Source organism: Myotis nattereri, assembly GCF_964212035.1.
Source record: "Myotis nattereri genome assembly, chromosome: 19".
Lineage (NCBI taxonomy): Eukaryota > Metazoa > Chordata > Mammalia > Chiroptera > Vespertilionidae > Myotis > Myotis nattereri.
Window position 1 is genome coordinate 24,881,184 of NC_138095.1, and position 16,470 is coordinate 24,897,653.

The 16,470-nt window shown below is 54.5% G+C and overlaps 2 protein-coding genes across 4 annotated transcripts in view; one reads left to right on the top strand and one right to left on the bottom strand.

Annotated features, from left to right (window-relative positions):
* AP1B1 (adaptor related protein complex 1 subunit beta 1) overlaps positions 1-5,736 on the bottom strand; it is a 55,359-nt gene extending 49,623 nt beyond the window's left edge. The window contains exon 1 of one of the 3 annotated variants that reach the window (XM_081113803.1): positions 5,642-5,736. The gene's annotated coding sequence lies outside the window, so the exon portion shown is untranslated. Of the gene's footprint in view, positions 1-5,101; positions 5,223-5,641 lie in introns of those variants that run through there. The other 2 variants (XM_081113801.1, XM_081113802.1) reach the window with 2 other exon arrangements.
* Positions 5,737-7,238: 1,502 nt separating this feature from the next.
* On the top strand, positions 7,239-15,585 carry NEFH (neurofilament heavy chain). Its single transcript, XM_081113804.1, has 4 exons — positions 7,239-8,228; positions 10,158-10,357; positions 11,681-11,805; positions 13,601-15,585. The coding sequence occupies exons 1-4, from the start codon at positions 7,355-7,357 to the stop codon at positions 14,997-14,999; spliced, it is 2,598 nt and encodes an 865-aa protein (XP_080969930.1). The 5' UTR covers positions 7,239-7,354; the 3' UTR covers positions 15,000-15,585.
* Positions 15,586-16,470: the final 885 nt, after the last annotated feature.

The window sequence follows — 16,470 nt, forward strand, 5'->3', positions numbered from 1 at the left end:
TCTCTGCTTGCAGGGAGGCCAGAGACTCGTTGGCCTAAGCACAGTTTTCTTAGCTGCGGCGTGCAAACCTGGGCAGCTCCAAGACCCCTCCTGGGGGCTGCAGTATCGCCCTCAGAGGAAAACTCCAGGCCACCCAACCTCTCCCCCCAACATACTAGTAGCTCTTCCATGAGTTTATGTGGCGGGCTTTCCTGGAAGATTTGGTCTGAATACAGGCCTGACGGCCACAGAAAGACAATGAAAACAAGCCAAACAAACAACTTCCCCCACTCCCCCTCCCCCCGCCCCCCGCAAGACCAGACAGTCTCCAAGAGCTATATCAAGAAGGTTCCCTCGCCTAGCATCGTGGTTGAGCATCGACCTATGAACCAGGAGGTCACGGTTCGATTCCTGGTCAGGGCACAAGCCGGGTTGCGGGCTCGATCCCTAGTGTGGGGCATGCAGGAGGCAGCTGATCAATAATATTCTCTTATCATTGATGTTTCTGTCTCTCTCTCTCTCCCTTCCTTTCTGAGATCAATAAAAATGTATTAAAAATAATAATAAAGAAGGTTCCCTTAGTCCTGCTCCACCAGCTCCCCTGGCCCTGCCTACCTGCCTACTCAGTCCACCTGGTTCAGGTCTTCATGGCTTCTCCTCCTCTGATCCCTTCTCTGAAGGACCTTGGGTGCTCTCATGCCTTGCTGAGTGCTGGTCAGAATAGGGGGGACCCGTAGTTCTATCGGGGCTTCTCAGCAGGGTACCCCAAGGCCAGTGCCCCAACATGAGTAGAGAGGTGATCCTCACCACCCCAAGCCTTGATCTTCCCTTTCTCTCCCGGTCTTCAGGGTCACTGCCAGGTCAGCAGGCCCAAGGGTGATTCAGGAAAAGCTGTGAATCCAGAGTTTTATGCTAAATCACCCAGCAGCTGAATGTTGACAACTGTTCTGGTCATTTGCTATGTGATTTCAGACCCATTCTCTGCCCCTTCTCTGCTCTGCTTGGCCCTGGTGAGCAGGGGGGATGGAAGAGGGGGACTGGCCACTGTGAAAGACATTTCCCAAGTTCCTTTGCCAACTGACGGTTCAACTAGTGGGAGGCAATGGAGGCTGGCAGGTGGGAAGAGGCCGGTTGCACCAGTGCCCTCCAGACAGCCCATCCTCCATGGTTCCAGGTCATAGGCTTAGGTAACCAACCCCCAGCGTCTCTTGTTTGGCCTTTCAGAATTGCCCCATTGGTCCCCCTAATGTGGGCTCTGTTTTGTGACAGACACGGCAGCTAATTCAAATCCCCTTTTTCCCCCATATTTTTTTATTGTGGTAAAAAAATGTATATAACGTAACCATTTTTTAAAAAAAACATTTTTTATTGATTTTTTACAGAGAGGAAGGGAGAGGGATAGAGAGTTAGAAATATTGATGGGAAACATCGATCGGTTGCCTCCTGCACACCCCCTACTGGGGATGTGCCCGCAACCAAGGTACATGCCCTTGACCGGAAGGGAACCTGAGACCCTTCAGTCCGCAGGCTGACGCTCTATCCACCGAGCCAAGCCCGTGAGGGCTAACATAACCACTTTTAAGTGTACGATTGAGTGGCGTCAGTTACATTCACAATGTTGTGCAACCCTGACCACTATCCACTTCTAAATGACATCCTTTTAATACCCTTGAGGGGCTGACCCAAGCTGGGTTGCAGGCCACATCAGCCTATGGGCTGCCTGCCCGTGACCTTCACTTTGCAGGTGGCATATAGGCTCATGTATCCATCCCCCCACCACGGAGCTAATGGAAGAGGGAAGATGACTCTTTTCACAGAGGAAACGGGCTCAGGCAGGTCAAGGCTACTGACAAAGGCACCTCATGCCCCCTCTGGCACCCCACCCAGCTTTCTGTGAGTCCCCTCCCCCACTCTTCAAACCTGTGCACGTGTCCCCTGCTGTCCTGGTCCCCGACTGGGGGAAAACTCCTGCCACTGTGCTTCCCCATGGAGTGTCTTTCCTGGGAGTGGAATGGGGGCGGGGCGGGGATGCTGCAGAGGCTGCTGCCGCCCTGGCTGAGTCCCTGGCTGAGTCCCTGGCTGGCTTGCAGCTCTGCAGAGGGAGGAGCGTGGGAGGAGATGCTGAGTTGGGCTCAGAGTGCTCCAGCTCCAGCCGCAGTGAGAGCAAGACGCCCAGAAAGGCCCCCTGGGGGTGGCCTGGTGGCCTTACCCTGCAGCTGGGCGGCAGAAGAGGGCAGGAGGAGGCTTCTGTTCCCTGCCTGACCGGATCTCGAACCGTGACCTCCTGGTTCATAGGTCGACGCTCAACCACTGAGCTGGTTAATTTTTTTTTAAAAAAAATATCTTTGTTGATTTCAGAGGGGGAGAGAGAAAGAGAGAAACATCAATGATGAGAGAGAATCACTGACCGGCTGCCTCCTGCATGCCTCCTATTGGGGACTGAGCACACAGCTCAGGCATATGCCCTTAACTGGAATGGAACCCTGAACCCTTCAGTCTGCAGGCTGACTCTCTATCCACTGAGCAAACCAGCTAGGGCGATTGGTTAATTCTTGTATGTGCCCTGACCGGGGATTGAACCCACAACTTTGGTGTATCGGGATGAGCTATCTGGCCAGTGCTTGGGCCACACTTTCAAGCCCACCTTTAGCAGTCATCCTTAGGGGGTCTCCCTACCAAGGCGCAGCAGGCCGGAACTGTCCAGGTGCCTGGTGCTGAAATGTCCTTGTGTCCTTCCGTGTCTCCAGCTGGGCGGCACAGTCCTTCTTAAGCACTTACTGTATGCCAGCCATTGTTCCAAGGACTGGGTAAGTCAGCAGTGAATAAAACAGACAAGAATCCCTACCCTGATGAAGTTTGCGTTCTATAGGAGGAAACAAGGTAAGATAGAATTTCCCATGTGAGAAAAGGTCAAGTTTTGTTGAGACAAATAAAGCCAAGAAAAGAACGAGTTTAGCAAATGCACCCCAAAACAGTGGTCACATGCTGTTTCCTAGAGAGGTCATACAGACACCACATATGTAAGCAGTCAGGTACAGGATGCCAGGCTGGGAAGTGAGCCCCCCACATAAAGGATGTGCTGACACTGGGTCACAGGTCACAGGGACTCTCTGCTGGGCCACTGTCAGAGGCCGGACCTCAACCCCAGCTAGCTGCCTATTCCCTCTCTGGGGATCTCTCATTTCCCCACCCTTACCTCATCTAGGCCTCCACTGTGTCAGAGAAATGGATTTCCACCCTGTGTATCTAACACCAGCTTAGCCCTGGGTGATCTGAGATACTGCCACTGGGTCCACTCAGGCAACATACATCCTCACTCTGGCCTCAGTTTACTCATCAATAAAATAGGGACAATGATCCTTACCACTTAGTGAACCAGGTTTGAGGAGGTACCAAGGAGAGAGTGGTGGCTGTACAGATGGGAGGGATTCTCCCTCATTGGGGTCTCATTCTTCAGAGACCGGAGAGCTCACCACAGGGTCTAATCCCATCGATGCGGAATGAATGAAGTACAGCAAACAGCAGTGCTTGTCTGGTGTTCACAGAGAGCTTCACCCTGCAGCCCCGTCGCTGAGGAGCCCTCACCTTGGGGTCTACAGGAGGGGTCTACAGGAGCCCAGATGGCAGCCCAGGGACAGCAGGAGTGAGGCTCCATTCTGAGTGGGTCCTGCAGTGTGGGCCACTGTGGGAGACTCTTGGGGGCAAGAAGAGCCTTCACACCAGGACAGGTGTTGCTCAGCAATTGAGCGTGGACCCAGGAACCAAGAGGTCACCGGTTCAATGTCACCGGTTCGATTCTGAGTCAGGGCACATGCCCAGCTTGCAGGCTTGATCCCCGGAGGCAGCTGCTTGAGGATTCTCTCTCTTCATTGATGTTTCTATCTCTCTCTCCCTCTTCCTTCCTCTCTAAAATTAAAAAAAAAGAAGAAGAGCCTGTGGTCAAACAAGTTTGGGGAACCCGGCACACTCGACTCACCTCTGGTAGGTCCCCAATGTTCATCGCCTCGTCCAGATGTCATGAAACTCCCTCTTTCTCTCTCCTTTTTGGATGAACACTTATCATCTGGAAGTAGGTGCCCTGTGGGAAATGCTGAGCTGGAATTTGGGAAGGACTTGAGAATTCTGGTCCCAGGGAAAAACGTTTCGAGGTTTACAGAGTTCTGTAACTTCTATTTACTATCACATAGCACATGCTCAGTAAACTCGTGATGGATATGAATGAATCTGTGGTTCTACTCACTTCCAAACGGTAAGAATTGGAGGGAGGAAGATGAAAGTGATTCAAGGCCTCAGGAATCAGGGCAGAATCATTTTCACTCCCCTCTAGACCACACGTTTGGCAGGAGAACTGATGGAATTTATTCACCCAAATGACAACACAGAGTGGTAAGTGTGATGGGGTGGATTAGCCATGGGGACCAGGGAGGGAGGAACTCACTAAATGGGGGAGTAAAGGAGGCCGGAAAAGGCATCCTGGAGGGGAGCCGGCAGGGCTCTTTGGGGGCGTGGCCTGAGAGCTCTCACCCTCATGCCATTTTTTTCCAGCCACATCACGCTTGGGACTTCTTGCTTGGACTCCACGGGCAGCTGCTATCCCATAGGTTGTGGCCCCCTGGCCTTTTTTTAAAAAAATACATTTTGATTTTTTTAGAGAGGAAGGGAGAGGGATAGAGAGTTAGAAACATCGATGAGAGAGAAACATCGATCAGCTGCCTCCTGCACACCTCCTACTGGGGATGTGCCTGCAACCAAGGTGCATGCCCTTGACCAGAATCGAACCTGGGACCCTTCAGTCTGCAGGCCGGCGCTCTATCCACTGAGCCACACCGGTTAGGGTCCCTGGCCTTGACAGAACCCATCTCGGCCCCCTCCTCTCTTTCACCTGGCCCCTCCCAACACTCCCCTTTGCTGTCAGCTGCCTGCAGCCCTCCCACACGCAGAGGATGTCTCTGTATTATGCAGACCACTGAAAAGACCCAGTGGAACAAGGCTCTAGTGGTAAAATTACAAGCAGAAAGACAAGTAAATGGGGAGCCATGTGACAGCAAGGGGACCCTGTGTAACCCGCTTCTCCCCCCCGCCCCCCCCGCCCCCCCCCACACATACAAAGTGCCCTTCTCACCTCCATCCTCCCAGCACCACCTGCACACCAGCCCCTCTGCCCCCGGCAAACCGGAGCTAGGCTGGATCTGTAAACGGGGGGGGAAAATGCTTCATCATGTTCTGCTTCTCCACGCAAACCCAGAAACTCCCTGCCTCCTGCTGCCTCCTCCCCAGCGCACACTCCTTCCAGTAAAACCCGGTTAAAGGAACAGCGCCATCGCTTTCTTCCGCATTGCTCAGGGTCTGCTCGGGAGGGGGCGGGGGGGGGGCGGGAGGGGCTGGGAATAAGGCGGAAGGCACGGAGAAGAGAACTGGCAGAGGACTTTTCTGAGGGGTCCGTCTGTCCCCATCTTGGGGCCCCGGCAGAAGGAAGACCAGCGCATACTGGAAAGGTAGTGGGGGTGGAGATAACTGGCTACGGGAGGCTCAGGTCTGAGAGCGAAGTCTACCCGGACTCTAGGGGACCCCTTCCCAGCATCGGCTCCCAGCGGAGGAGGCGGACAGCCCAGGTGTGTGTGTGTAAGAGGACTTTACAGAAAACGGGGGACCGGGCGCCTACCAGAAAGTCGAGGGGCCGGGTCCTGGGCTCCCTTTGAGACCCTGCCAGGCCATTCGTTCACCTTCTCCTTCCCAGGTCCCCATCCGCACGGCCCCAAAGGTCGGGCAAAGGGGATCTGCACACCTCCTTCCCCTCCCTCCCCCCAAAGCCGAGGCGGAGAGGTTAACCCTTTCCTCCCGGACAAGGAGCGGGCGCTGTCCCCGGTGCTGAAGCACCATCTGCAGTGCTGCCGGCGCTCGCAAGGCTTTGGAAATGAGCCCAAAGGAGAAAAAGTTAAATGACATGGCAGTTCCAGGCACCCTCCTCGCCCCCGCCCCCCGCAGCTCAAGGACCCCTTTTTACACCTGACCCTCCGATAGGGCTTATGGGGGTGAGAAGGGGTGCCTATGGGGCACCCACTTATCTGTTGTGGGGGTGGTGGGGGGGAGAGATGCTCAGTGGAAGGTGAGGAGATGGAAAGGGGGAAGCTAGGAAGATGGACTTGCTGACTTCCTAGTTGTGGGAAAGCAGCGGTGGGGAGGCGGCACACGGGTTCCCCTCCCCTGATCCAGCCAGAGCTCACCCCCTCCCCGCCCCCCCAAGCTGAAGCTGCCTGGGGAGCTAGGGGTCTGAAGTTGCAGCCTGAGGTGGGTGGTGGGGGCGGGGCGGACAGATACAACTTGTCCAAGGTCATGTGGCCAGCAAACTGGAGCGACCTCAGTGGGAAGAGCCTGGCCGAGTGACCACTCACTCACGTGTCACTCTCCCCCTCCCTCCAGCACCCCCCTATACAGGCACCAGCTCTCCCATATGCATGCCCCGTCCCCAGCAGCACCCCCACTCTGGGTTTCCGGACCCTCACACGCAGCCCAGGTTCCCCCGGTCTATGCAGGAGACCCTCTGCCCCCTTCACGGAGGGTCCTTCTCACTGGGGCCAGCTCACCTTCTGTCTGTCCTGCTGAGACCACTGGGCCCCCTCCTCTGGGCTCCACTCTCGTTGCCCCCCTCAACTCCAGGCTCCCTCCCCTCTTCTGCAGGGGCTGCCGAGCTTCTTGAGCCCTTAGCTACTCCGGGGACACTGACACTCCACGCAGAGGTCCTCGATTTCTAGCCTCCGCAGCGTCCGCCCTGCCTCCATTCAGGATTGCCTCGCTCCCTCCCCTGTTCCCCGGCGGCTGCAGACACTCTGCACCCCTTCCCCGGAGGCCTCTCTTAACTATTAGGAACACCTTGTGCCCCGACTCATGCAGCAACCCCCTCATCCTACTGACTACCGAGTGTTCCGTCGCTCCATCCCTAAGGCGCCCTGCCCCTACTCCCAGCAGCTCTCCTCGTCCTCTCCGCGTTTCAGCCCCTTTCCTTATTCTGAAAACAGTAGCAGGGTCTTCCGATGCGCACCCGGGGGTCCCCGCCGGCCCGCTCTGGGAATCCTCTACCCCCGGACCTGCCCTCGAGGCGGGGGGCTCTTCCGACTCCTCGCGGATTCCCCTTCACTCCCCGGTCCCCCTGCCCCGCCCCTCTCACTGCGGCGGAGCCGGCCAGCCCCGGGGCAGCAGGGGAGGAGGCGGGCGGGGCCCTCCTCCCCCGCACGCCCCCCCCCCCCAACTGCCGGGGGCTGGACTCGGCCCCGCTGCTATAAAAGGGCCGCCGTCCCGGAGCTGCCGCAGTGCCACCCGCCCCGTCCCAGCGCCAGGCGCCCGCTCCACCAGCTCCACTCCCGGACCTGCTCCAGCCATGATGAGCTTCGGCGGCGCCGACGCGCTGCTGGGCGCCCCGTTCGCGTCGCTGCACGGAGGCAGCAGCCTGCACTACACGCTGGCTCGGAAGGGCGGCGCGCGCTCGGCCGCCGGTTCGTCGAGCGGTTTCCACTCGTGGGCGCGGACGTCCGTGAGCTCCGTGTCGGCCTCGCCGAGCCGTTTCCGCGGCGGCGCGGCCGTCGCCTCGAGCACCGACTCGCTGGACACGCTGAGCAACGGGCCGGAGGGCGGCGTGATGGCGGTGGCGGCGCGCAGCGAGAAGGAGCAGCTGCAGGTGCTGAACGACCGCTTCGCCGGCTACATCGACAAGGTGCGGCAGCTGGAGGCGCACAACCGCAGCCTGGAGGGCGAGGCGGCGGCGCTGCGGCAGCAGCAGGCGGGCCGCGCGGCCATGGGCGAGCTGTACGAGCGCGAGGTGCGGGAGATGCGCGGCGTCGTGCTGCGCCTGGGCGCCGCGCGCGGCCAGCTGCGCCTGGAGCAGGAGCACCTGCTGGAGGACATCGCGCACGTGCGCCAGCGCCTGGACGACGAGGCGCGGCAGCGGGAGGAGGCCGAGGCGGCGGCGCGCGCGCTCGCCCGCTTCGCGCAGGAGGCCGAGGCGGCGCGCGCCGAGCTGCAGAAGAAGGTGCAGTCCCTGCAGGAGGAGTGCGGCTACCTGCGGCGCCACCACCAGGAGGAGGTGGCCGAGCTGCTCAGCCAGCTTCAGGGCTGCGGCGCGGCGCAGGCCCAGGCCCAGGCCGACGCGCGCGACGCCCTCAAGTGCGACGTGACGTCCGCGCTGCGCGAGATTCGCGCTCAGCTCGAAGGCCACACGGTGCAAAGCACGTTGCAGTCCGAGGAGTGGTTCCGAGGTGCGCCAGCGCGCGCGCGGGGGTGGGGGTGGGGGTAGGGGTGGGGGTGGGGGAGGAAGGGGCGCCCCCTGCTGGTCCCACCGCGGCGAGGGGCGGGGTGGCGTGATACCGGGGGACGCTGCTGGACTCTGCGTGGAGGTGGCTGGAGAGAGTCCACTGTCAGCTGCCCCGTGCAAAGTTCATAACCCTTAGTTAAAGAACAGTTTCCCCCTGGGCCTCATGTGGGATGTCTTCAGCCCCCGTCAAGTATGGCTTCTTCACCTTTGGCTGCCCTCCTCCAGGGGCCTTGTGCTTGCCCTTTAACTCTGGGACCCTCCTGGTCTCCCCCTCGCCCCCTGTAGTTAGGTAACTCCACTCCGAGGCCCCTTTACATCAGGTCCCCTCTATAGCTCCGAAGCAATGCTGGCGTCTAGTCACAAGCGCTGGGGACTCTTTGCCCTCAAAGTAACTTGTCCTCCCTGCTGCGTTGCCCACCCCCCTTTTCTGGACACTGCAGGGGACGGACTCCATTCTTCTGATCCCTACCAGGCCCCTCCCCACTAATTTCCGGAGAAGTGGGGCATTCTCCCATCCTTTCTCCCCAGGGGGGACCATCACTACAAGCCACTGGCACCTGAGACCTATAATGTCCCCTCCCCTCGCCTGGGAAACTGGGAGCCTCCCACATCCAAATCCGTAGCCCTCCCCCAACTCCAAGCTGCCCTGAGTCAGCAGGATTGCAGCTGCAGCCGCTCTGAAGCTGTTTCCAGCAGCTGCAGGGTGACCTTGACCAACGCTGCTTTCTCTGGTTTTCATTTCTATTTATTTGGGTGGAAAGATGGGGGTGGACCACCTGGACTTCTTACTCTGGGAAGCTCCATGATCCACCGCTCCCCCTTCTCCCCCCAAAAATGTAAAACTTTATGTGTTGTTCTTGGGAGAGGACGCAGGGGTTTCAGTGATTCCCAAACGGGCCTGTGATCCACAGTGGGTAAGAACCCTCACCCTTCAGGATGGTTTCTAAATCTTTGCCGGCATTATAGGGAAAGCCAGGAGAGCTGGGATTTGGATGCAGGCTTTTCCCGTTTTTTGTTTCTGTTTTTTTTTTTCCCACTTCTCTGCAGCAAGGCTCCTCCCAGAGCGAACCCCTCTGTTCTCTCCGGCTTTGCCCTTCATACCAGCAAACCAGCCCAGGCTTCTGGCCCATCCAGCTGGCTTCCCTTCGTCCTCCCACACTCCCAACTCAGGCCCTGGGTGTCACTATCTCAAGATTCAGGATGTTCACTTTCAGGAGATGTAGATAGTCTCTAGACCTCCACCAGCCCTGGAAGGCCTGGGAACCAGCAGCCCTTGGCTTGCAGGGGCCGGCGTGGCTGCCGCTGGCTCAGGGGCTCCAGTGCCGCAATGTGCAGCCAGGTGGAGGGAAGGGGCAGAGGAGCTGGTACCCAGGCCCCGGGCTCTGCGGCGACCTTGGGCTCTCTGCACAGCAGAAACCTGCAAGGAAGGGGCTGTGGCTACACGGTGGCTCACAGCACCCTCATGTCTTCAAAGGTCAAAGGCTCATGAACTTATTCAGCCAGAAGTTCAGAGTTAAGCCAGGTTTCACATCTGAACCCCAGCACTGCCAGCCCCTGCTGGGGACTGAACCAGGCATTAGGACCAGAAATGGGGGTTTCCTCTGCCCTGTAGGGTTTCTGGATCCTGAGTCGAGGAGACAGACTAATCTTTGGAGCCATATAGACACTAGATTTGCATCCCCGCTCTGCCACTCACTAGCTGGGTAGCCTTGGGCAGTAGTCATTTGCCTGTCATGCAAGATAGGATGAGTTAAGCACCCAGGATGGCACTCAGCACCCAGTAGGTCCTCAACCGATGCGTGCCACCTTCTGGAGCTGGGCACTGGGACACGCATCCAGGTGTGTCTAACTGTGCTGTCTCCTTCTCCCCCAGTGAGGCTAGACCGACTGTCAGAGGCAGCCAAGGTGAACACAGATGCCATGCGCTCAGCACAGGAGGAGATCAGTGAGTACCGGCGCCAGTTGCAGTCCAGGACCACAGAGCTGGAGGCACTCAAAAGCACCAAGGACTCGCTGGAGAGGCAGCGCTCTGAGCTGGAGGACCGTCATCAAACCGACATCGCCTCCTACCAGGTGGGCAGGGTTGGGGTAGAGAGCCAGACTGTCTGACTGGGCTGGGTGACCGTGACCTTGGATAAATCGCTGTCCTCTGAGCAGGGTTGTAGTGATCGAGAACATGGGCCTTGGAGTCAGACATACCAGATATATCAGTATGTCTTTCTAGGTATGTGACTCCAGAAGTTTATCTGCCTCTCCAACTTGGAATTCCTTCAATGAAAAAGGGGGGGGGGGGAAAGAATGCCTACAGAGAGAGAAACATCAATAGGCTACATGCCCCCTACTGAGATCAAGCCCACAATCCAGGCATGTGCCCTGACCTGGAATCAAACTGGCAACCTTTTAGTGCACAAGAAAATGCCCAACCAACTGAGCCACACAGGCCAGGGCAAGAATGCCTACTTTGCTCTGGCTGGTTTTGCTCAATGGATAGAGCGGCGGTCCATGGACTGAAGGGTCCCGGGTTCGATTCAAGTCAAGGACATGTACCTTGGTTGCAGGCTTGATCCCCGGTTGGGGCACGTGCGGGAGGCAGCCAATCGATGTGTCTCTCACATCAATATTTCTCTTTGTCTTTCCCCTCCCTCCCACTCTCTCTAAAAATCAATGGAAAAATAACCTCAGGTGAGAATTAACAACAAAAAAGAACGCTGACTCTGCAGAGCTCTGAAGATGAAAGAGATAGACAACCTTTTTAAGAGATGAGTGTGAATGTTCTTAGCAGGGTTTGGTCACAAAAAGGGCATTTGGTGAATAATAACCAATGTCTGTGAGTGTGGGTAACCTGGGGAAGGCCTTGGCAGATTCCCTATTGAAGACAACTGGCTTAAGAAAACGGCACTTTTGCCCGGCCAGCTGGCTCAGTGGTTGAATGTCGACCTGTAAACCAGGAGGTCAAGGTTCGATTCCTGGTGAGGACACATACCTGGGTTGCGGGCTCGATCCCCAGTGAGGGGCATGCAGGAGGCAGCCGATCGGTGATTCTCTCTCATCATTGATGTTTCTATCTCTCCCTCTCTTCTCTGAAATCAATAAAAATGTATTAAAAAACAAAACAAAAAAACTGGCACTTTTAAAGCACTTACTATGCATTGTTGGAGTCTGGTGCGTGTCATCCCAGACCATTCCCCAGGCTGAGGCTATAGCCAGAGCTGAATTTTTGTTCCACGTGGTTTCCAAGTCCATAAATGAGGCCCCGCTGCTTTCCAGGGTGGGTGTTGGCTCCAGCTGTGGGCCGGGACAGGACTGCTTTGGGTCGCAGGGCCCGGCCCAGCCTCTCTGGTGCTGAGGGCCAGGTGTCGGCTGGCGCTTGAGGGGTATGTGACCTGTCGCCCTCAGGACACTATCCAGCAGCTGGACGCTGAGCTGAGGAACACCAAGTGGGAGATGGCAGCCCAGCTCCGCGAGTATCAGGACTTGCTCAATGTCAAGATGGCTCTGGATATTGAGATTGCGGCTTACAGGTGAGGTGGGCCGGGGGCCTTCAGGGTGGTGGGGAGCCCTTGTATTCTTCTGAGGAGCTAAGCCTGGGGTTCCAAGTCCCCCAGTGAGGCAGCCTGCCTGTCTTAGAGATAAAGATGAACTTTTTATTGTGGTAAAATATATGTAATATAAAAGTTGCCACTTAACCATTTTTAAATATACAGTCCTATGGCATTAAGTACATTTACATTGTTGTGCATCCATCTATCTCCAGAACATTTTTTTTTTATATTTTATTGATTTTTTACAGAGAGGAAGAGAGAGAGATAGAGAGTTAAAAACATCGATGAGAGAGAAACATCGATCAGCTGCCTCCCGCACATCCCCCACTGGGGATATGCCCGCAACCCAGGTACATGCCCTTGACCGGAACCGAACCCGGGACCCTTCAGTCCGCAGGCCGACGCTCCATCCACTAAGCCAAACCGGTTTCGGCCTCCAGAACATTTTTCATCATCTTAATCTGCAACTGTGTGTTCATTAAACATAACTCCCCATGCTCCTTTCCTCCATTCTCAGTCCTGGCAACCACCGTTCTACTTTCTGAGACAAAAAACAAACAAATATATATATATATATATATATATATATATATATATATATATAATAAATATATATATTTAGATAATATAAATATATATTTTTTGTTAATCCTCACCCGAGGATATTTTTCCATTGACTTTTTTTTTTAGAGAGAGTGGAAGAGAGGGGGAGAGGCAGAAATATCGATGTGAGAGAGACACATCGATTGGTTGCCTCCCACATGTGCCCTAACAGGGGCTGGGGGGCATGTGCCCCTGACTGGAATCAAACCCGGGACCCTTCAGTCTGCAGGCTGACGTTCTATCCACTGAGCCAAACCAGCCAGGGCCTGAAACAAAAATATTAAGAGTGGCTTATATTCATTCTGACAGTGACTTAGAGGGTTAAAGCTCCTCATTTGCTCCCAAATGCAGCCGGTGAGAGGCCTGCTTTGCAGGGAGAAGAGGTACTTGAGTGCAGGGTCCGTTATAACTGTCTCTCAAGCATAGTTTCTGGGCTCTCTGAGCAGGTGTTTTCTGGGGAAATGAAATAGGAGTGATAACAACAGGGGAACATTTGAAATCTTGCTCCCAGCATGTCGTCAGTTTGGCTCAAATCAACTCATATAAAAATTCTCAAAAAGCCTGGCTGGTATAGATCAGTGGTTAAGCGTCAACCTATGAACCAGAAGATCAAGGTTCAATTCCCGATCAGGGCATATGCCTGGGTTGCGGGCTCGATCCCCAGTGTGGGGTGTACAGAATTTATAAAAAATAAAAGAGTAGAAACTGCTGCCATCACCCTATTCCTAAAACTCAAAGGATGAAAATACAAAGGTGACAGGTTCTTGAAATTAAAATAGGAACATCCTTAGACTTCTTAAACCCAAATTTGTAAGTATGAAATTGTCTTCTCAGGCTCCCAACTTTCTCTTATTTTAGTTGAGGGACAATAAATGTAAATTTTGTTAAAGTAGGCACTCTCTCTTAAGGGTAATTTTTTAAGGAAAAGAAGGTGTTTTATCTCATAAGTTGCAGCCTTTGCTGCATTAAACAAGAGCAGTGCCATTGGGGTGTGGCCTCCTGGGATGATTCACTAAGTTCTCCATCCTCAAAGTGCCCATTGTTCACATTCCTTCCTCTGCTGAAGTCCCCATCATTGGACTCTATGGACCTTCAGAGGAAACCAGGAAGACCCCCAAGTTATCGACCTGCTTTGAGTTCATAGTAACGTGTTCCATTATCCATTCTGCAGAAAACTCCTGGAGGGTGAAGAGTGTCGGATTGGCTTTGGCCCGAGTCCCTTCTCCCTTCCAGAGGGACTCCCTAAAATGCCTTCCACGGCCACTCACATAAAGGTCAAAAGTGAAGAGAAGATCAGGGTGGTAGAAAAGTCAGAGAAGGAAACCGTGATCGTGGAGGAACAGACAGAGGAGATACAAGTGACCGAAGAAGTGACTGAGGAAGAGGAGAAAGAGACCAAAGAGGAGGAGGGCGAGGAGGAGGAACGGGGAGAAGAGGAGGAAGCAGAGGGGGGAGAAGAAGCAACAAAGTCTCCCCCAGCAGAAGAGGCTGCATCCCCAGAGAAGGAGACCAAGTCTCCAGAGCAGGAAGAGGCCAAGTCACCAGCCAAGACCCCCATGAAAGAAGAAGCAAAATCGCCAGCTGAGGTGAAGTCCCCTGAGCAGGCCAAGTCCCCAGTTAAGGAAGAGGCTAAGTCCCCAACTGAGGTCAAGTCCCCAGAGAAGGCCAAGTCCCCAGAGAAGGAAGAAGCAAAATCGCCATCTGAGGTCAAATCCCCTGAAAAGGCCAGGTCTCCGACGAAAGAAGAAGCTAAGTCCCCCGAGAAGGCCAAGACTCTTGATGTGAAGTCCCCAGGAGCCAAGACCCCAGTGAAGGAGGAAGTAAGGTCCCCCGCAGACATCAAATCACCCCTAAAGCCCAAAAGTCCTAGCAAGGAGGAGGTCAAGTCCCCGGAGAAGGTCAAGTCTCCCGTGAAGGAGGAGGCCAAGGCCCCTGAGAAGGTCTCAAAGAAGGAAGAGGCGAAGTCCCCCATGAAGGAAGACGAGAAACCCCAGGAGGTGAAAGTCAAAGAGCCACCAAAGAAGGGAGAGGAAGAGAAAGCTCCAGCCACACCCAAAACCGAGAAGGATAGCAAGAAAGATGAGGTGCCCAAGAAGGAGGCTCCCAAGCCCGAGGTCCAGGAGAAGCCCAAAGAATCCGTAGCTGAAGCCAAGAAGGAAGAGGCTGAGGGTAAGAAAAAAGCAGCGACTCCAGAGAAGGAGGCTCCTGCCAAGGAGAAGGAAGAGGCGAAAGCCAAAGAGAAGACCGAGGGGGACAAGAAGGAACCAGGTGACGCCACGGCCAAAGGACCCAGCAAAGCAGCGGAGAAGGGGCCAGAAAAGCCAAAGAAGGAAGAGACGTCGGCAGCACCCGAGAAAAAAGATGCCAAGGAGGAGAAGGCCACCGAGGCCAAGAAGCCGGAGGAGAAACCCAAACCGGAGGCCCGAGCCAAGGAAGAGCCCAGCAAGGAGGCCCCCGCACCCAGCAAAGCCAAGACGGAAAAGGCTGAGAAGTCCTCTAGCACAGACCACAAAGACAGCAGGCCTCCAGAGAAGGCCACAGGAGACAAGGCCGCCCAGGGGGAGAAGTAAAGAGGGAGACAGGAGCATCCGGAGCATCCAAAGAAACTCAGGAGGGTCTGGGAGTCCGAGGGTCGGCATAATCAATTTTCATTTTTTTCTCCCTTCTCTTTATAGAAGAAACTCTGCTTAGCTGGTGGGGCTCTCCCTCACTAAACAAGACGTTGTTAGCAATATGTTACCAAGGAAGGGCACTCCCCACCCTGCCCCCCGTACCCCGAACCCTCCCCAGGCGATGGTCCATTATGTTATGATAGCTTATGTAGCGGAATGTGATATATGCCGAATGCCACACTAAACACTTGACTGTAAAAACTGCCCCCCTCCTTTCCAAATAAGTGCATTTATTTCCTGTATGTGCAACTGACAGATGACCGCAGTAATGAATGAGCAGTTAGAAACACATTATGCTTGAGATGTCTTAACCTATTCCCAAATGCCTTCTGTTTTCCAAAGGAGTGGTCAGGCCCTTGCCCAGAGCTCGCTCCCCTGGAAGAGCCCGAGTGGGTGGGGCTGGGCACTGAACCATGCCAGGGCGCACTTTTCCACCGGAGACCACTTTCAATTGCTTCCGTGCAATAAAAACAAGTGCTTATGAAATGAGCTGCTGCTGTTATCTATTCCCTCCCTCGCAGGCCAGGGGACAGAACCAAGGGAGGTTTGGATGTCACAAGATGACACAGGACTGAGCAAGCATCAGGGGTCTCGAGATTCTGGGACCAGTTACATGGCCTCTCTTGTATTTTTTCCTGTGCCAGGCAGTGTGCTAGATGCTTTATTTTTATGATCTTACAGACAGGTGGCCTGGTGCCTGGCTTATGGATCACCTACATCGGCATCATCTGGGAGCTTTATACAAAGGCTTGATTCCAACTTTAGATCTGTCATTAACCCTTGTTCTGGGAGTTGCTTCTTTCCCTGCCCCAACCAGATGCTTCTTAGCCACTTTAGGATATTACAGATGATGTAACCTATAGTCTTAAGCACTATTATGGATTGCTATCACAGACTACAGACTGAGGAGACATGATGACTCAATGCAGTGTGGTGTCCTGGATCCCAGAACACTAGTAGAGAAACTAGTGGACAGCCAATAGTCTGTAGTTCACGTAATAGTAATGTACCAACATTAATCTCTTAGTTGTGACACATGTACCATGAACGTGTAAGATGTTAACATTAGAGGGAGCTGAGTGAGGGTATCCAGGAACTCCCTATAAGTTCTATCTTTGCAACTTTTCAGTAAGTTAAAAATTATTTCAAAAATAAAGTTTTTTAAATTGACATATCAAGAGATTACATGATTAAAAACACAGAGATAAATACCAGAGCCTAACCCCTGAAGATAGGGGTTGGGGGAGGAGGCAAAGACCTCTGTGCATTATTAGCAACAGATTGTAACCAAAGATATAGGGACCAAAACATCATTCATTTTTAAATATATTTCATTGATTTCAGAGAGGAGGGGAGGAGAGACAGAAAC